Source organism: Tripterygium wilfordii, chromosome 23 (assembly GCF_013401445.1).
Source record: "Tripterygium wilfordii isolate XIE 37 chromosome 23, ASM1340144v1, whole genome shotgun sequence".
Classification (NCBI taxonomy): domain Eukaryota; kingdom Viridiplantae; phylum Streptophyta; class Magnoliopsida; order Celastrales; family Celastraceae; genus Tripterygium; species Tripterygium wilfordii.
Window position 1 is genome coordinate 6484514 of NC_052254.1, and position 17920 is coordinate 6502433.

The following is a 17920-nucleotide window of genomic DNA, read 5'->3' on the forward strand; positions in this document are numbered from 1 at the left end:
ACGAATGCAAAATAAGAAACTAATCTACGCCACTTTCGTAGGACTCACAGTGGCACTTAGCATGTGCCACAAGCCTTTAAACCCCTAGGTGTCCATAGTAGCAGGAGTTGTGTCTCTTGAGGGTTTACAAGAATGATATCCACAAACATTAAACAACTTCAATGTGAAAATTCATGTCATCAACAAGAGTATAAAATGAACTCACAATTGCAACCCTATCCACACTAACAAACCATGTATTAGGACATTCAAACCAATAAAAGCAATCCTTCAAGAGTCTTATCTCATTCACCATGCCAAAGAATATCATGAAATGATGCACATAATGGAATGCACTTGCATGTTTGGCTTCATAATGAACTAAACAAAGGCCATGTAGTCTTCCAAGAACAATAAGAATCAAAAAGCAAATACAATGAACATTTATTCAAACTTCATTCTTATTCACATTTTTTTTTCCTTTCTCCTCTTTTTTTTCTTTTCCTTTCAAAGGTGACTTGTGCAATGCTCAACCCCTTTAGGCTCTCTAAACGACCCATGTAATGAGTTTTCGACCAATGACTCCCAATCCAGTTGGCTTAGTGATGTGTCAAATATATACATACACTTATGCATCTTTTACACATAAGTTCATCTCATTTTGAGTTGATTAAGAGTTGATATTGCCTAAGAAAGTTATATTTGTATATTGTAGGTGTCAAGGCAAGAAAGGAAGGAAAAGAGTGTAAAATGAAGATTTTTACTCCAGAACCGATTTTCGATCGATCGGAGCCATTCCCAATCGATCGAACCTGCCAAAACAGCCTTGAATTCATGGAGACAGAGGCTATTTCCGATCGATCGGAGGTACTATTCACAGCACGCGCAGTTTCGCGAAAAAGTTCCGAATTCACTTGTTTTTGAGCCAAAACGACCCCAACTTGTTTTGGAAACGACATAAGAGTTTGGGGAAGTATAAAAGGGCATAAAATAGGGTTTTGGGGAGTTCTTGGAGGGGGTTTCATTATATCACCATTGGAGAGCTTGGAGCCACCATTGGAGCTTAGAAAAGAAAAGGGTCTACAAGGGGGTTTTCTCTCTCCTTTTCTATCCTAGTTTCTATGATTGATTTCCTTTGTTTAATGATGTATTTTGCTTCCATGAGTGGCTAGATTTCTTACTAGGGTCTTAATGTAACCAAACCTTGAAGATTCAATAAACTTGGTTTCCTTATTTCTTGATTTCTCTCTCTCTATTGATTGTCTATGGGTGTGACTAATGCTTTTGAATGTTTGGCCATCATTCAATTGATTTGTTGCCTAGATTGAGACCGGAAGGAGATATCTAGGGTTTGCCTCAAGCCATAGATGACATAGGGTGCATGAACCATAGGAATATAGGTTTGTGACTTATGCACTCGTCAAATGATTTTCATAGTTCTTAATGGGTTTTTGATATATTAATCCGATTGTTAGGAATAACAGGGATTTATATTGAAAATATGTTTGATGTATCTAGGAATAGACCATTGAATAGGTTGGAAAATCGATTGTCATTATAGAGAGAGGAATTAGGGATTAAGGGACTAAGGGAATTGAATTGGATAGGTGAGGTGAAGTTAAGTACCCTAGTGATTTCCATCCTTGATTATATACTTGTGTTTGATTTGTCTTCGTTCTTTTGCTTTAGTTTAGTTTAAAAACTAGACCAATCTCGAATTCTTTTCCCCAATTTGCATAATTATAGGTTGTTTGACATTGATTTCTATTGTCAACACATCCTTAGTGGAAACGATAATTTACTCATCTCTATATTACTTGTGCGATTTGTGCGCTGGCAATTAAATCCATATCACTTAGGGCATTAGGTGTTGAGACACCCCAAAGGATCTTATTACTCAAGTCAAAAAGGCTACGAGCTTAAACTAGCCACCAAGGTAATCTGACACTAATTTCCTGCTTTTTTATGTGAAACTCACTGCTTATTAGACAAGAGGCCCGATTACTCAGTAGAAAACTCATGAAAGAAACCATTTATTCATAAACTCAACTTTTTTCCTTTTTCCTTTTCTCTTTTTTATTTTTTTTCTTCTTTTCATTTTTCTTTGCTCAAGTAGTGCTACTTAGACTCAAATTGATCTCAAATACCCACAATTGACCAAGGTCAAGTCATATTTCATACCCCATAAACAAGTACTCCATATTCACAAATGCATAATGGACAAAACAATTTTCAAGATAGGAAAACTCAATTGGGAAGAATGTCCATAGCAAGATCTACCAATGCATCAAAGATCACAAAATTCATCCAAATACACTCAAAAATGACATGGCATAAGGCATTGAAGTCAAGTTTTTTTTTGTCAAGATTTTTTTTAGAAACCTAAAAATAAAAACCTAGATTCTCACCCCTACACTTAAATTATGCAACGTCCTCGGTGCATGGAATAGGTGAAAATAGAACAAAAATAAAGAGAGATAAAACCTAGGTTACCTCTCAAAAGCGCTTAGTTTAGAGTCTTCAGCCTGACTTTCCTATGTGAAGTCAACTGGGGTCCTTCAGAGTTGTGTTGTAGACTCCCCTTGATGGCTTATTGGGATTGACATTTGTTGGTCTAGATGCTATGCATTGAACACAATCCTTCATCACCACATCCTCCTTAGGAAAGTCATTTTTCTTCATTTTCTTCGGCTTCTTCTTCTTCGTCTTCATCTTTTTCTTCTTTGGCCCTCCAACTTGGGGCTTTTGCACTTCAATTACAGCTTGTGTAGTAGCCTTGGAATCCATAGTCAATCTTGATGTCGTGGGCTAAAGTAGTTGCTACCAGATTACATAAGGCCTCCTTTACAAGATTTTTCGGAATGACCACGTCAATGTGGTTCACTAGGAAGCATGATTGAGAATTCTCCGCTTGCTTCCTCGCTCCAAACACTTTGAATGTCATTTGGTCACCCACCCCTCTCAAAGTAAGTTTTCATTTCTTAACATCAATCAAAGCTTTTTTTGGTGCTCAAAAAGGGTCTTCCTAAGATAATAGGGGTATGAGGGTTGGCCTTCATATCTAAGATGAGAAAATCAATTGGAAACATTAATTCACCCACTTTCACCTAAATATTCTCCATTATGCCAAAAGGATATTTGATGGATCGATCCGCCATTGGCAAAGACATTGTGGTTGGACTAATTTCGTCTAACCCAATGTGCTTGGCGATGGAGAGTGGCATGAGATTAATACTTGCACCTAAGTCACAAAGAGTTTGCTCAATCAATGTAGAGCCAATTGTGCAAGGAATAGTGAAACTTCCTGGGTCTCTGTGCTTTATCGGAAGCTTTTGTTGCACTATTGCGCTGCACTCCTCCGTCAATTGTATACTCTCAAAGTCTTTCACCCTCCTGTTTTTAGACAAAATTTCCTTCATAAATTCAGCATAGCTAGGCATTTGCTCCAATGCTTTCGCAAAAGGGATATTGGCTTGTAACTTCTTGAATACCTCAAGGAACTTAAAAAATTGGTTGTCCTTTTTGGCACTCCTCAACCTTTGTGGAAATTGAATAGGTGGTACATATGCCTTGACTGGAGGTGCAGGCAGAGAACTGTTAGGCCAATCTAATTCAACTGCAAGTCTGGGTTGCACGTTGTTGCCTTTTTGTAAATTTTTAGAATTTTTTGGACTTTTTCCATTGGGCCGATCGATCGAGATGGGGTCCGATCGATTGGACTTTGCCTCTACCACTTCAACTTTAGCTTCAGGGAGGCATCGATCAATCGGGGGCAGGGTCCGATCGATCGGACTTGGGCTCTAGTATTCCTCAGCTTCATACAACTCTGCATTTTTTAGTTTTTACGCCTTTTCAGCATCAAGATCTACAATAGTTTTCACTAGATTCCCATTTTGGAGAGTGATGGCATAACGATGATCTCTGCCTTTAGGATTCACCTCCATTTGGCTTAGTAGTCCATCTTTTTCTCTAGCGGATAATGCATTGGCTAGTTGCTACATTTGCACCTCAAGGTTGCGAATGGAAGCCCCTTGGTTTTGAAGAATAGATGCTTGATTTTGTAATGTGGCATCGGTTCTTGCCATGAATTGATCGGTCTTGCTCGTGTATTGGCTAGTACGATTAGTGAGTGTCTCCATGCTTCCGGTCATATTGGCAAACATCTTATCAATGTCCTTTTTCTTCTATTAGGGATGAAATTGTTAAGGAGGAGGGTTTTGCACATTTTGGTTGTTGCTCCAAGAGAAGTTGGGATGATTCCTAAACCCCGGATTATAGAAATTTGAGTATGGGTAATTCCTTGGGCGATTGTAGTTGCCATCTCCAATAGCATTAGCTTACTCGCTTTGAGAGGAAGAGGAGGTATTAATCATGCACTCTCTGGTTTGATGGCTAGCACCATAATAATCACAAGACACCATAGACAATCCTAGAACCGCATGTACTCCTTGAGGAGAATTCATCATTAAGACATCAATTTTTTTAGCCACAGCGGCTAAAATGGTCATCACATCTGCATCTTTTGGATTGCTTTGGCTATGTAGTAGTCTCTCCGATGGCCAAGAAGTATTTGTCTTGGCAACCTTGCCAAGCAAAATTTGGGCCTCCTCTTAAGATTTAGTCATAAAGGAACAACCCGCGACTGCATCTAGCATTTGCCTCATCGACACAATCAATCCGGAAGCTTGATAGACAATCCACTCCGCAAGACCATGATTTGGACAACTCCTCAAGATAAATTTGAACCTTTCCCAAGCTTCATATAGCAATTCAAGATCAAATTGGGAAAAATTCATAATATCATTCCGGATTTGAACCGCTTTAGACGGAGGGAAGAATTTAGACAAAAATTGCTCCGATAGCTCCTCCCATGTAGCAATGGAGTTGGGAGGGAGTGACATCAACCATGCTTTAGCTTTACCCCTCAAAGAAAATGGAAACAACCTCAATAGAATTGCATCGCGTGAAGAACCATTAATATCAAATGAAGCACAAATGTGCAAGAATGAAGCAATGTGCACATTTGGCTCTTCATGAGGAAAGCCGTGGAAAACAACAAAGTTAGAGATCATAGTAATGATGGCTGGCTTGATCACAAAATGGGTGGAATTGATAGGAGGATACCAGATACTAGAAGGAGTGGTATCATTAGCTCCATTCCCACCATTTACATTGTTAGCACCTCCACCAATAGCATTCCTTTTATTCAAGCCATCGCCCCCAATGGGCTTAACACCATTCCTTCGATTCAAGTTATCTCTCATACCTTCAATCGGATTATAATTTTGCTCCCATCTAAGCATACGAAGGGTCCTCTCGATCTCCATATCCAATCTAGCCAAATTCATGCTAAGAGTATGCCTCTCAAAGCTCATACAAAAGAAAGAATTTCTCCAGAAAAAATTAAAACCAAATTAGTACAAGAATAAACTAAATTGACACAAAAATTAAATTGCCTCAATCCTCGATAAAGGCGCCAAAAACTTATTGCGTTGTTACTAGCAAGTGTACTAGCCGCAAAAGTAATAAAGTGTATGAATTAAGAATCGTCCCACAGAGATTTTGGCAAATTCAATTAAGTATCAATCTAAGCAATTATCAAACTAAAATCGGAAAGCGAATTTTTTGGGTTTGATTTATCTAACACTAAAGCAAGTATTAAAAAGTGATTAACAACTAAATTAAGCGAGTAAGTAAGAACAAGATTGAACTGAAGAATGAAAAAGTACTAGGGTACCTAATTTCACTATTCTTTATTCGATTCAACTCCCTTGGCTCTGTAATTAGCTAAATAACTACCTCATTGTTGACAATTGATTTCCCTATTGTCACGCCCTTCTCTCCTAAGGTATACCGAAGTGTACCTATATCCACAGAAACGTGACCGGTAGGGGACACCCCATCCCCCGAACCAATTCCCAAACCGACAATCAAACCCAATAAACATATGTAATAATAATAAAACTAATAACCACTGGAGTAAATATACAACAGCGGATCAGTGGAATATATCCACTCGATACCAAACCGTGTAATATACACAAAATACAATGCCAAAATCCATGCCCTACTAGAGTGTCGGCTCGAGGCTACACATCAGCTCACGCAACCCGTCACTGACCACCATCTCCCGCACCGAACTCACCTGAAAGGGAATAAAGAAGAGGGGTGAGCTATAAAGCTCAGTAGGGCGTAGAAAGGAAATACTGATATCCAAAAAAATATAAGAAATCGAGGAATATGATGCAGAATAAGCAATACAATAAATAAGTAATCATCGACAATCCAATCAGGTAATATAGTAGCCGATAAGGCTATAAAGCACTGTAACCATGAACCCCGGCCACCAGTAATCCAAAATCCATAATACATAATCCGTAATCCATAATCCACCCCTGGACCCACCCTAATCCCCGTAGGGTGTCTCCCAGTCCAGGTCCACACCGAAACTGGATGAGGATCGGATCCCGATAGCATAGCCTACATCAGAGAGCGTCCCCTGTGATGCACCTCATCTCAGTCAGTCTACAGGTACGTACCCGGTCTATGTATATATCATCCATCGTAAATCCATAACCAATAAGTTAGGCTCCTATATGGGCCCCACAGTCTACATCAACCACCTCCAATCACCACCAACCACTCCACTCCCAAAAACAATCCAATAATCATAATCAACTAAGAATATAAACAAACATATAGCAAGCCGTATTTCCACCCCAGGAAACTGACAAAACCACCATATAATAAGAGTCCGTGAAACCGGAACTCTAGAATCACAAAACAGAGTAAGGAAACCCCTAGCTGAAAATCAGAATATCAATACCAAGCACGCGTCCCTGATTAACCCCTGACTCCGAAAGTCAACTCGCTCCGAATCTCAATCGTGGTCACCACCTACACCGGAAAACATAAAATACAAAAATCTAGTGAAAATATGTTTGGTCAACTGTCAAAGTCAATGGTCAAACAGTATCGAACCGGGTCAAACAGTGTAAAACCGGGTCAATCGGTGTCAAACCGGGTCAAATAGTGTAAACCAGGTCAAACGATGTAAAACCGGGTCAACCAGTGTCAAACCGAGTTAAATAGTGTAAAACCGGGTCAAATAGTATAAACCGGGTCAAACACCAGTCAACCGAGTCAACTCGCCATGACTTGGTCAACTCGGGTTAACCCAACCCAATGGTGTCACCGGCGATCCGGCCACCAAAATCGACGAAGCCATACACCAAATTGAAGAGCTCGAAGAGATGAACTCATAGATACCTGAATCAAGCCAAACCGTCACCGGAATCGGCCGGATCGACCAAAGAAACCCACGGTCGCCGGAAACTTCAAACTCCGATATCTCCCTAACCACAACTCCGATCGACGTGATTCCACTTGGGTTATGTTGTTGCCAACTGTGCGCTCCTTTTGGTACTGGTGGTGTCGCTCACTGTCGCCAGAAACAGTAGACCGCCGGAGGACCCGTGTATAAGAGAGAGAAATAGGAGAGAGAGTGAGTAGTGTAGAGAAGAGGGTGTATTTACAAATAATACAAAAGCTGGGTATTTAAGTTTATAATTTAAAAGTTCACTGTAGTCCCTACAGTTTTTACAGAAATGTCATTGTACCTTTACAAAAATATATACGTATTAAACTTTAAAAAAATCATAACTAATTCAATTTAACTCCGATTAAGGTGATTCTCGTCCTAAAAATTTTATTTTAAAATCCCCCATTTATGAAAAATATTTCCAGATTTTTATCTTAATTTAATTTTTATTCTTCCCAAATCTCGGTTCATAATCACTGAGGTTCACTCCACCTCGATCAACAGGACAAAATAAAACTATGAATAGTGTAAAAATCAGGTCAGGATATTACACCTATCCTACCCAATGCTCTATTCCTAGTTACACCGAAAGTGCCTCTATCCCTAGCCCCTGTTATTCCTAACAATCGGGTTCAAAAGACAAATACCCATTAAGATTTGTGGATTAACTGTGTAGCGATTGCATAGGTCATGCCCCTATATTCCTATGATTCATGAAACCTATGATGTCTATGGTAAGAGGCAAATCCTATATATATCCCTTCGGTCTCAATCTAGGCAGCGAATCAATTGAATGATGGCCAAACATCCAAAAGCATAAAACACACCCATATACAATCAACAATAGATAGAAATCAGGAGAAATCAAAGCGAAGTTTATTGAATTATCAAAGTTAGATTACATTAGGTCCCTAGGAAGAGAATCTAGCCACTAATGGAGTCAAGATACATCATAATAGAATGAAAGCAAATGAAAGCAAATCATAAAAACCAGGATCAAAGATGAGAGAAGAAACCCCTTCTTCTCTAAGCTTCAATGACTTCCTCTTAGAGAGCTCCAAAACACTAGCCTCCAAGATCAATCCAAGTGGGAGAGAATGTCTCTAAAACCCTAAAAACTATCCTTTTATACCTCCTTAAACTCCTATGTCATTTTTCTAACAAGTTGGGGTCGTTTTGACTTAAACCTACTAGAATTCGGGACTTTTTGGTGAAAATTCATGTGCTGTCAATAGTAACTCCAATCAATCGGGCATATTTACGATCGATTGAAAATACAATATGGAATTTGAGCTTTAAATGCCGGATCGATCGGAATCCAATCCCAATCGATTGGGATTTGGCTCTATCTGTAATATCCTGACCCGAGTATGCATTGTTCATAGTATTTTGACACATTAATTGAGGTGGAGTGGACCTCGATGACCGTGAACCGGGATTTGGGGAGAATAAAATTTTAATTAAGATAAAAATATTTTTCATAAATGGGGGATTGACAAAGAAAATTTTTGGCGCAAAAATCACGCAAATCAGATTTATTACGAATTTTTAAAGATAAATAGATTTTCACATTTTGTGAGTGGCATTTTCATAAATACTGCAGGGACTATAGTGCAGTTTTGGGTTAAATATTTAAATACCTAAAATTTTCAAACTTTTCAAAAAGGCCTACTTCTCAGACACGATCTTCTCTCTCTTGTTTCACTCTCACTAACACAGGTTCATCAGTGGTTCTCCGATTCCGGGCGAGACGAGTGAAACCTAGGTTGAATCACGCCAAACGGAGCCGTCGTTGAGGAGAAATCGACATTAGAAGTTTCGGCCACCGTTAACTTCCTTTGGTAGATCCAGCCGATTCCGATGACGGAGGGACTTGATTTTGGTATGTATGAGTTCGTCTCTTCATGCTCTTGAATTTGGTGTGTGGCTTGGTCGGTTTTGGTGGCCGGATCGCCGATGACACCATTGAGTGAGTTAACCTGAGTTGACCGAGTCTGGGTGAGTTGACTTGGTTGACCAGTGTGTTGACCGGTTTGACCTAGTTTGACCATTGACTATTGACTTTGACCGTTGACCAAAGTTGACTGGACGTATTTTAACTGTATTTTCGTATCTCGTGTTTTTCAATGTAGACAGTGATTCCGATTGAGATTCGAAACAGGTTGACTTTTGGAGTCAGGGGTTTGTCGGGGACATGTGCTTGGTATTCGCATTCTTATTTCCAGTTAGGGGTCTCCTTGTCTCTTGTGTGTGATTTTAGAGTTCTGGTTTCATGGACTCTTATTATATTATGGTTCTATTGGTTTTCGAGGGTGGAAATATGACTAGTCAACATTTTATTTATGTTCCCTGTTGATTATCATTGTTGGTATGTTTTTAGGAGTGGGGTAATTGGAGGTGGTTAATGTAGACTGTGGGGCCCATATAGGAGCCCAATCTATTGGATATGGATTTATGATGAATAATATATATATAGACCGGGTACATACCTATAGACCGTCTGAGGTGAGATGCATCAAAGGGGATGCCCTCTGGTGTAGGCTATGCTATCGGGATATCCGATCCTTATCCAGTTTCGGAGTGGACCTAGACTGGGAGACATCCTACAGGGATTAGGGTGGGTCCGGGGGTGGATTATGGATTACGGATTATGGTGTATGGATTATGGATTACTGGAGACCGGTGTTTGTGGTTACAGTGTTGTATAGCCTTATCGGTTACAATGTTACTTGGTTGGATTACTGATGGTTATTTATTTATGGTACTTCATATTCTACATCATATTCCTTGATTTCTTTATTCTGGATATCGATGTTCCCTTTCTATGCCCTACTGAGATTCATGGCTCACCCCTCTTCTTATTTCCCTTTCAGGTGAGTTGGATATAGGTGACGACGTCAACGACGGGACGCTTGAGCTGCTATGTAGCCTCGAGCTGACTCCTTTCGCAAGGCATAGGGATTTTGGTATCGTACTTTGTCTATATTACTTACTCAGTGTCATCTCGAGTAGATATATTTTCTTACCTCCGCTGTTGTATAGATACTCCGATGGTTTCGATGGATGTATATATATGGCATTTTGGAGAGATTGTTTTCACATCGTGTTTCAGGAGTCATTACCATTTTATATATTTTATTCGGTTTATGCATTGGATTAAGGGTTGGTTCGGGGGAAGGGGTCCCTTGCCGGTCACGTCCTTGAGGGTATAGATACACTTTGTTGTACCTTAGGAGAGAGGGGCGTGACACTGTCTCTAAAAGTGACTGATTCTGACTCGATTTTGCTCCGTTTCTTCAATGCATGCCTCGAACTCCTCTCTTTTTTGTCTAGTAACAATGAGAAAACAATAAAGGTTAGTCATTATATGTACATTATATTTTGTTTCACATTGATATTCAAGATTTTAAGCTTAGAAATTAATAATCACTTCACATTAATAAGCACTCGATTTTGTTTCGATCGCTACGATAGAGCATTTGTTGAACTTCTCGATTTTCCCTATTCTTTTAACACATCTCCTGCATAAATAAGTTAACATTAAACCAAGGTAAGATATAAAAACGTAACTAGACAATCAAAAATGGACAGTTGATTATGCATATTACTTGGCAATAAATAAAGAGAAGAAAATATCACCTGAACTTTTTCCGTCCCCCAATATTCTTTCACCAACCAATTCCACTCACTTTCACTAACTTCTGGGGATTGATCTGCCAATCTCTCTTCATCAATTTCATGTCTATCACAGTGTTCCTTCTTCAACCGATATCGAAAGTCCCTCCATTTTTTGCCATTGATGCCATCGTTTGCTTCTCTCTTCCTGGCTCATCCCTTATGTCAAACTTCTCCCAAATAAAGAATGGAGATGTCATATCAATGAGAACTTAAATGATGTCAAAATATCAAATTCCAGTTTGTATTTATACTCACCTTCACATTAGCAAGCATGAGCTCTTTCTTCTCTTTCTCAACACGATGCCAATTTTCTTTCGACAAAGGTGTAATAAACATGTTTCATACTATCACCCCTTGTATAACACAAGCTTGGGATGTTGTTCTCCTACAGGTCGGTGATTGTCATCGAATTCTACTGTAAACTTTTCTCCAGCTTCCAAGCTTGTAACCTTTTTCCCACGTGGCCGTCCACGCTTTCTTATCCTGACGCTACCTACATAAATGAAATGTAAGACAACGATCAAAGTAATATTATACTATGCTTCAATATAAAACAAACCAGTAGAGCTTGCTCTAGTATCATGTAGAGAAGATTGCTCTGAATGTGATGATGGTGATCTGTCATCGATTGGTCTTGAATGTGACTTCATGCCTACAAAAATTTTAATAAGTTAGTTTGAGATCAATTATGCAAATTCATGTGTATTATAAAAATATTAAACTAAGAGTGCATTCAGATTTAGGACAAAGAAAAAGATTGAGAAGCTTATTCATTACAAAATCACTATTTCGTGTTTACCTACAATATATCACCTCTAACATTTTCTTTTCCGCTTCTTTTTTACATTTATGATATTTTTAGACAATGGAATTGTTTCCATCGACAAATCATGTCTATTCGATATAACATGGCCAACATCATCTGTTGACAAATAATAGAATGATATATCCCCTATTTTAAGAGGTTGCAATGCCTCTATTTTATTGACAGTTGCCTCATCTTCATTCTCTGCCACGACAAAAAATTCACGTGGAAGGGCTTTCGATAAGACTAGCCATTCTGGGCGTGTATTGACTTGCCAACACAAATGGTTCATTTGTCCCTAATGTTCTCAAGGAATTAACACTAACATAGCCATGCTTGTCCTTATCAATCTCTCTTCCATTATTATGTACATCTCTCCAATCACTTTTGAACAGACAATACGTTTTCCTCCAAGATATTGCAATTCAACTATATCAATAAGAACTCCATAGTAATCCAATCTATCGACACCATTCTCTCCATTGACTACCACACCACTATTTTGTGTCTTTAGACGAGCTTCTCGCACTTTTGTATGAAACTTGAAACCACTAACAACATAACCACTCCATGAAATTACCATTTTATCAGGGCCATGAGACAAACGACGGAATTCTTCAAGTGTTTCATCATTGTGCTTCTACATAATGTAGCCATCTATACAATTAAAAGTTGCAATCATTTTAAAAAATTACACATTATGAATCCAAGTAAAAATTAGAAGAATATAAACTAAAAATCAAGCTTACGCGATCTTCGAACCACTTTGATAACTATCAATGATGAAAAAGATCTACATTCCTAGAATGTGACTATTTAAAAAATTCTTTATGTTCCCTGCCAGTAAGTGAGCATGTAAGGTAATTTCTAACATGTAAGAGAATTTCAAACACCTTTATCAACAATTCTTCTTACTTCATAAAAGGTATCACATTTTCATAATTTTGTAAGATGTACCAGTGTGCTTGAGTTCTTGATTAGTTATCGCTTTGACAGTTGACCTTCCCAGAGCACACCCCTTCCTTGAGAATATAGACAGACCACCCTATTTTCGTGTATCAGGACCTTCAAGGTTTCTAGAACTCTATTAAACTTTGTTTTAATATCAGTAAGTATCTTGAACTAAAATTCATACACTCTTCTAGTATGTAATCTTCAGCAATTGATCCCTCCGCTCGACTTTTGTTCTGAACATAAGACTTCAATGTGTGCAAGTATACGCGTTTGAACTTATAAGTTAATAAGTACAGTTATCATTAGTGAATATTGAAGAACAAAATACTACAATTACCTCTCAGTGGGATACATCCATCGGTATTGAACAGGCCCATCTATCATTGCTTCATTTGCCAAGTGGATTGGTAAGTGCACCATCATATCAAAGAAAGGTGGTGGAAATATCATCTCTAAATGACACAATGTTAATGCAATATCTCGTTCTATTTTTTCGAGTTCCTCCGGACAAAGTGTTTTTGAGCATAAATCGACAACGAAACTGCTCAAACCGATCAAGGCATCACACACATCATACGACTATATGCCTCGAATAGCAAGTGGTAGTAGCCGTTGGAGAAGAACATGGCAATCATGAATTTTCAAGCCAATCAACTTCTTGTCTTTCAAGTAAACACACCTGGAGATGTTTAAAGAAAAACCATCTGGAACCTTGACACCTTTCAATAATTCTATTACACGAAGCCTCTCACCAGATGATAAAGTATAACAAGCAGGAGGTAGTAGATAAGTGTGCTCGTCTATCTCAATTGGATGCAAATCTTCTTTGAGATTCATTTCTTATAAATCAAGACGAGAATTGAGATTGTCTTTTGTCTTTTCTGAAATCCCGAGCAATGTTGCAATCACATTGTCACACACATTTTTCTCAATGTGCATAACATCTAAATTGTGACCAATGAGCAAATTTTTCCAATATGGAAGATCAAAGAATATACTTTTTTCTTCCAATTGTGATGTTGACTTCCCGCAAACCATTTTTTCCCCTTACCAAATACTATTTATCCCATGTCTTCTATCTGTTCAAGCATACTATCACTGGACAACATCATCGGTGGAGTTCTTTCTTCTTTCTCGTCATCAAAGTTGCGTTTGTTATCACGCCATTTATGATCATTGGCACGAATCTATGATGACACATATAGCATTGTTTCTTTCCATGCACTAATCTATTTGAACATGTTTGCACATTACAAACTGGACAAGCTAAGTGTCCTTTGGTGCTCCATCCTAAGAGAACTGCATACCCTAGAAAGTCACTAATAGTCCATAATAAAGCTGCCCTCATCCGGAAGCTTGTCTTATTGGATGCGTCAAACGTATTCACACCTTCTTCCCATAATTCCTTCAACTCTTCAATCAATGGTTGTAGGTAAACATCAATATCATTCCCGGGAGCTCTCTCTCCCGGAATAACTAGAGACAAAATCATGTGTTTGTTTCATACAAATCCATGGAGGCAAATTATATGATATAAGAATAACAAGTCACATACTATATGATAGACTCATGTTATCGAAGGGATTGAATCCATCGCTTGCCAATCTAGGTCTCACATTTCGTGGTTCAATACTAAAGTCAGGATACAATCGGTCAAGATGTATCATTGGGACTCATTTTCTTTTAGTAGAATTAGAATACCCATCTTCATTGTCATCATCATCACAATCTCTACCACTATTTATTTTCCACCTCAACTCTCCACAAGTGGGGCAATTCTCTACATCTGCGAGTTCTTTGCGAAATAGAACACAATCATTAATGCACGCATCTATCTTATTATATGACTGCCCAAGATCTTGAAAAATCTTTTTTGCCTCGTAATACGACTTTGGTAGTGTTTCACGTCTAGGCAAAGCCTTCTTCAATTCCTTAAGCAACATGGTTAAGGCATTATTATTCATCCCCCCAACACATTTAATATGTAAGGTTTTAAGATGAATGACAGTAATGAAATCTCACAACCATAATATATGCTAGTTTTGGCATTTTCAAAAACCCTGTAAATTCATTCAGCCTCTTTTGTGACACATTACCACTAGCATTGTTCGCATCATATTCATGGTCTGTAAAAATCTCTAGATTAAGACCTGGTAAGGTATTTGCTATCAACTCATCTATTTCATCACATTCCACCTCAAGCCCAAGCTTATCATCCTTAACTTCCACAACAACAGGATGTTCTTTGCCATGGAAGTTCCAAAAGGTGGAAGTACGAACTATGCCCCTTATGATCAAATCTTCCTTAACGTTCTCTTTACTCTTGAGATGGCCATTGAAGCACTCTTTACACGGACAATATATGAGATTTCCTACACTTGGGTGTTGAAAAGCAAAATCAAGAAATTCCTCGACTCCCCTAATATAATCAGGGTCCAAACGGTTGCCAATATTTATCCAGCTTTTGTCCAATGTGGCCATCTATTCAATAAAAGTGAACAATGCTAACTTAAGTAACCATGATTTCTAAACATTATACCCATCTAGTCAATCCTTAAAAAACAAATACATATAGACTAGACTTATAGCAAGTAAAATTTTTCTTTGGAGAAGTTAACACCAACACCTTATACTTATAGCAAGTAAGCAAAATAGTTTTGTTTCAAGATTTGAAATGTTTATTTATCTCTTATTAATTGCAAGTTTTCATGATATGTATAAGACAGTATCAGTAAAGTTACAATTCCTCAAAATACAACTAAGCATATGAGATCCTATCTCAGGTAGACATTTTTTCAAACAGGTGGTGTGCACTGACAATTCCAATCGAATACACAATTGAGAAAGATCAAAATTTCTCTATTGATACATATATATATACCAACTTCATATAGCAACAAATATAGTAGCTTAAACCCAAAGAAAAGTTTCAAAGTGAGGACTCTGCTATGTAAAGTGTAAAGTTAGAAAGGGAGTCAAAATACCACTTACTTTCCAGTATAGCAGTGATAGGCTTCACGGAAGATCAACCTATTTTCCAGTACCGCACTTGCAATTCTGACAAACCCAAGGGGAAAACTCAATTACTCAATCGAAAATTTTGAACCCACATAGATCTAGTGCTCTTCCCTTAAACAAGAAAAACAATAGGAATTCGTACCTTATCAAGTACCAGAATTGTCTCGACCTCAAAATTTAAGTTGCAGTGTGTGCTTGTGGTTGAAGTAGTTCAAGGATCGTACAGTGAAGTGTGTGCCTGTGTCGACGAAATATAGGTGGTGGAAGATAGAGTGCGGTGGTGGAAGAGGGAGTGTGGTGGCAGAAGAAGGAGTCTGATGCAAATTGTGCCAAGTAAAAAAAGTATGGATTTGCCTACATCTACAAAAACAACGGTGTCGTTTTGATGTTATCACAGTTGCGGCGTTTCATAGACACCGTCAAATAATACAATTTACGACATACAATTACAAAAGCATCGTTATATTTAATTTGTAACTAACAAATTCAATGAAACGACGTCGTTTTATTTCTTAAATTACGACGCTTATGTAAAGCACCGTTACATTACATATATTTTCGGTGCTTCTGTCAATAAGCGCCGTCATTGTGAATATGAAACTCTAAACCTAAACCCCAAACCCTAACACTAAAACCCCGTATACTAATTTTTTTTTAGTTTCCATTAATTATATATGTTACAAAATTAAACATTTGGGTAATATTTGAATTACCGTGATGTTTCAAGTAAAAATTTATATTATTCTTAAAATGATACTCATTATTAATATATAGCACTAAACCCTAAACTAAAAAATTTTCAAAACCTTGCTTATTCTTAGTCGTTAAGGGTTATATATGTTTAGGGTTTCATAATTGTACCATAAACCTAACTAGACCTAATATATAAGTATATATTGATCTAATGTATATATTTATCTTTGTACAAATTAACACACAATTATATATTATTATTTAGATAAATATATGCACATTTATATATATACATATGTGTGTGTCCATATATATATATATATATATATATATATTAAGGATAACGTTATGAATATAAAATATACTATACTAATTGCTTCATATTGAGTTCTACTTGTATATATAAGTAAGTCAATCCTATTTAAGATTTGAATCCTTATTAAAAAAAAAATAAGAAGGGGAAATTCATTTCACGATGTTACTTGCTGAAAGCGTTGTCATATACATTGTTTAACAACGCATAATACAAAAGCGTCGTCATAGTATCCATTTCACGACGTTTGTGTTTAACATCGCTAATTAGAAAATAAAGAACGACATTTATCATCGAGAACCCCAGGAATTTGACAACGCGTTATCCGAAAGCGTCGCGATATAATTCACGCCATCTGAATCGCGTGAAATTATTTGACATCGACGATGCTTTGCAAAAAAGCGCCGATATATCAACATTTTAACGACTTTACGTTAAACGTCACAACTGTGAAACATTTTAACGGTGCTTTTTTAAAAAAGCACTGTGAAATTAAAGAAACGTCGGCGCTTTTACATAACCACCACGTAAAAGTGTCGTAAATGACTCACTTTCTTGTAGTGAGGACAGGGGATTTGAACCAGGGATGAGAACCATAAGTTCCATAGACGATGAATTTTTGAGGCTTTCACAAACTTTTTAGGTCAAATTCATTTAATTTATTAAATACCATTTAGTCATTAAATTACAATTAAATGTTTTTTTAAAAATTGACTAATCACTTTTAACAACCACATTGTGTCAAATGATCAGTACTTGGTGTCCACGCTCAACTGATTTAAGAAAAAGAGTTACTTTCAGAGCATCTTCCTTTTTTTTTAATACCACCGAGAATTACGTTTGCGGTTGGAATCAAACCTTGGGCACACATATGCCTAACCCAGCCTATTGCCAACCAAACTAATTCTTGTTGGTGCATCTTCCTATATTAAGCAAACAAACGAGAAAATATTAAGCAATGCCAAACTTAGCTTAATGCAAGCTCACGTAATCCTTTCATTTGAAAGTCTAGGTTTACGAGTCAAATATGTGGCTTAGAGTCATATGCCGGACCCAACCAGAGAAAAAAGAGAGAAGAAAAAAAATAATTTTTTGTCTCCATGCACACCAACGCAATGACGCATGCTAAAAGAAGCAACTGAAGTTCAGACTAATTAAA

At 37.6% G+C, this 17920-nt stretch overlaps 1 protein-coding gene across 1 annotated transcript; it reads right to left on the minus strand.

The window, feature by feature from the left end:
* Positions 1-3086: 3086 nt before the first annotated feature.
* Positions 3087-4487, minus strand: LOC119992749. Its single transcript, XM_038839542.1, has 2 exons — positions 4321-4487; positions 3087-3603 (listed from the first exon to the last, which is right to left on the minus strand). Exons 1-2 carry the CDS (start codon positions 4485-4487, stop codon positions 3087-3089), a joined length of 684 nt encoding a protein of 227 aa, XP_038695470.1.
* Between the last annotated feature and the right edge of the window lie 13433 nt (positions 4488-17920).

Excerpts from the sequence above, each read along its gene's own strand:
- LOC119992749 (XM_038839542.1), bottom strand. The coding sequence starts at position 4,487 with ATGACCATTTTAGCCGCTGTGGCTAAAAAAATTGATGTCTTAATGATG. Across the intron at positions 3,604-4,320 it reads TCCTCTTCCTCTCAAAGCGA|ACTTGCAGTTGAATTAGATT; the intron begins GTAAGCTAATGC and ends CGTGCAACCCAG.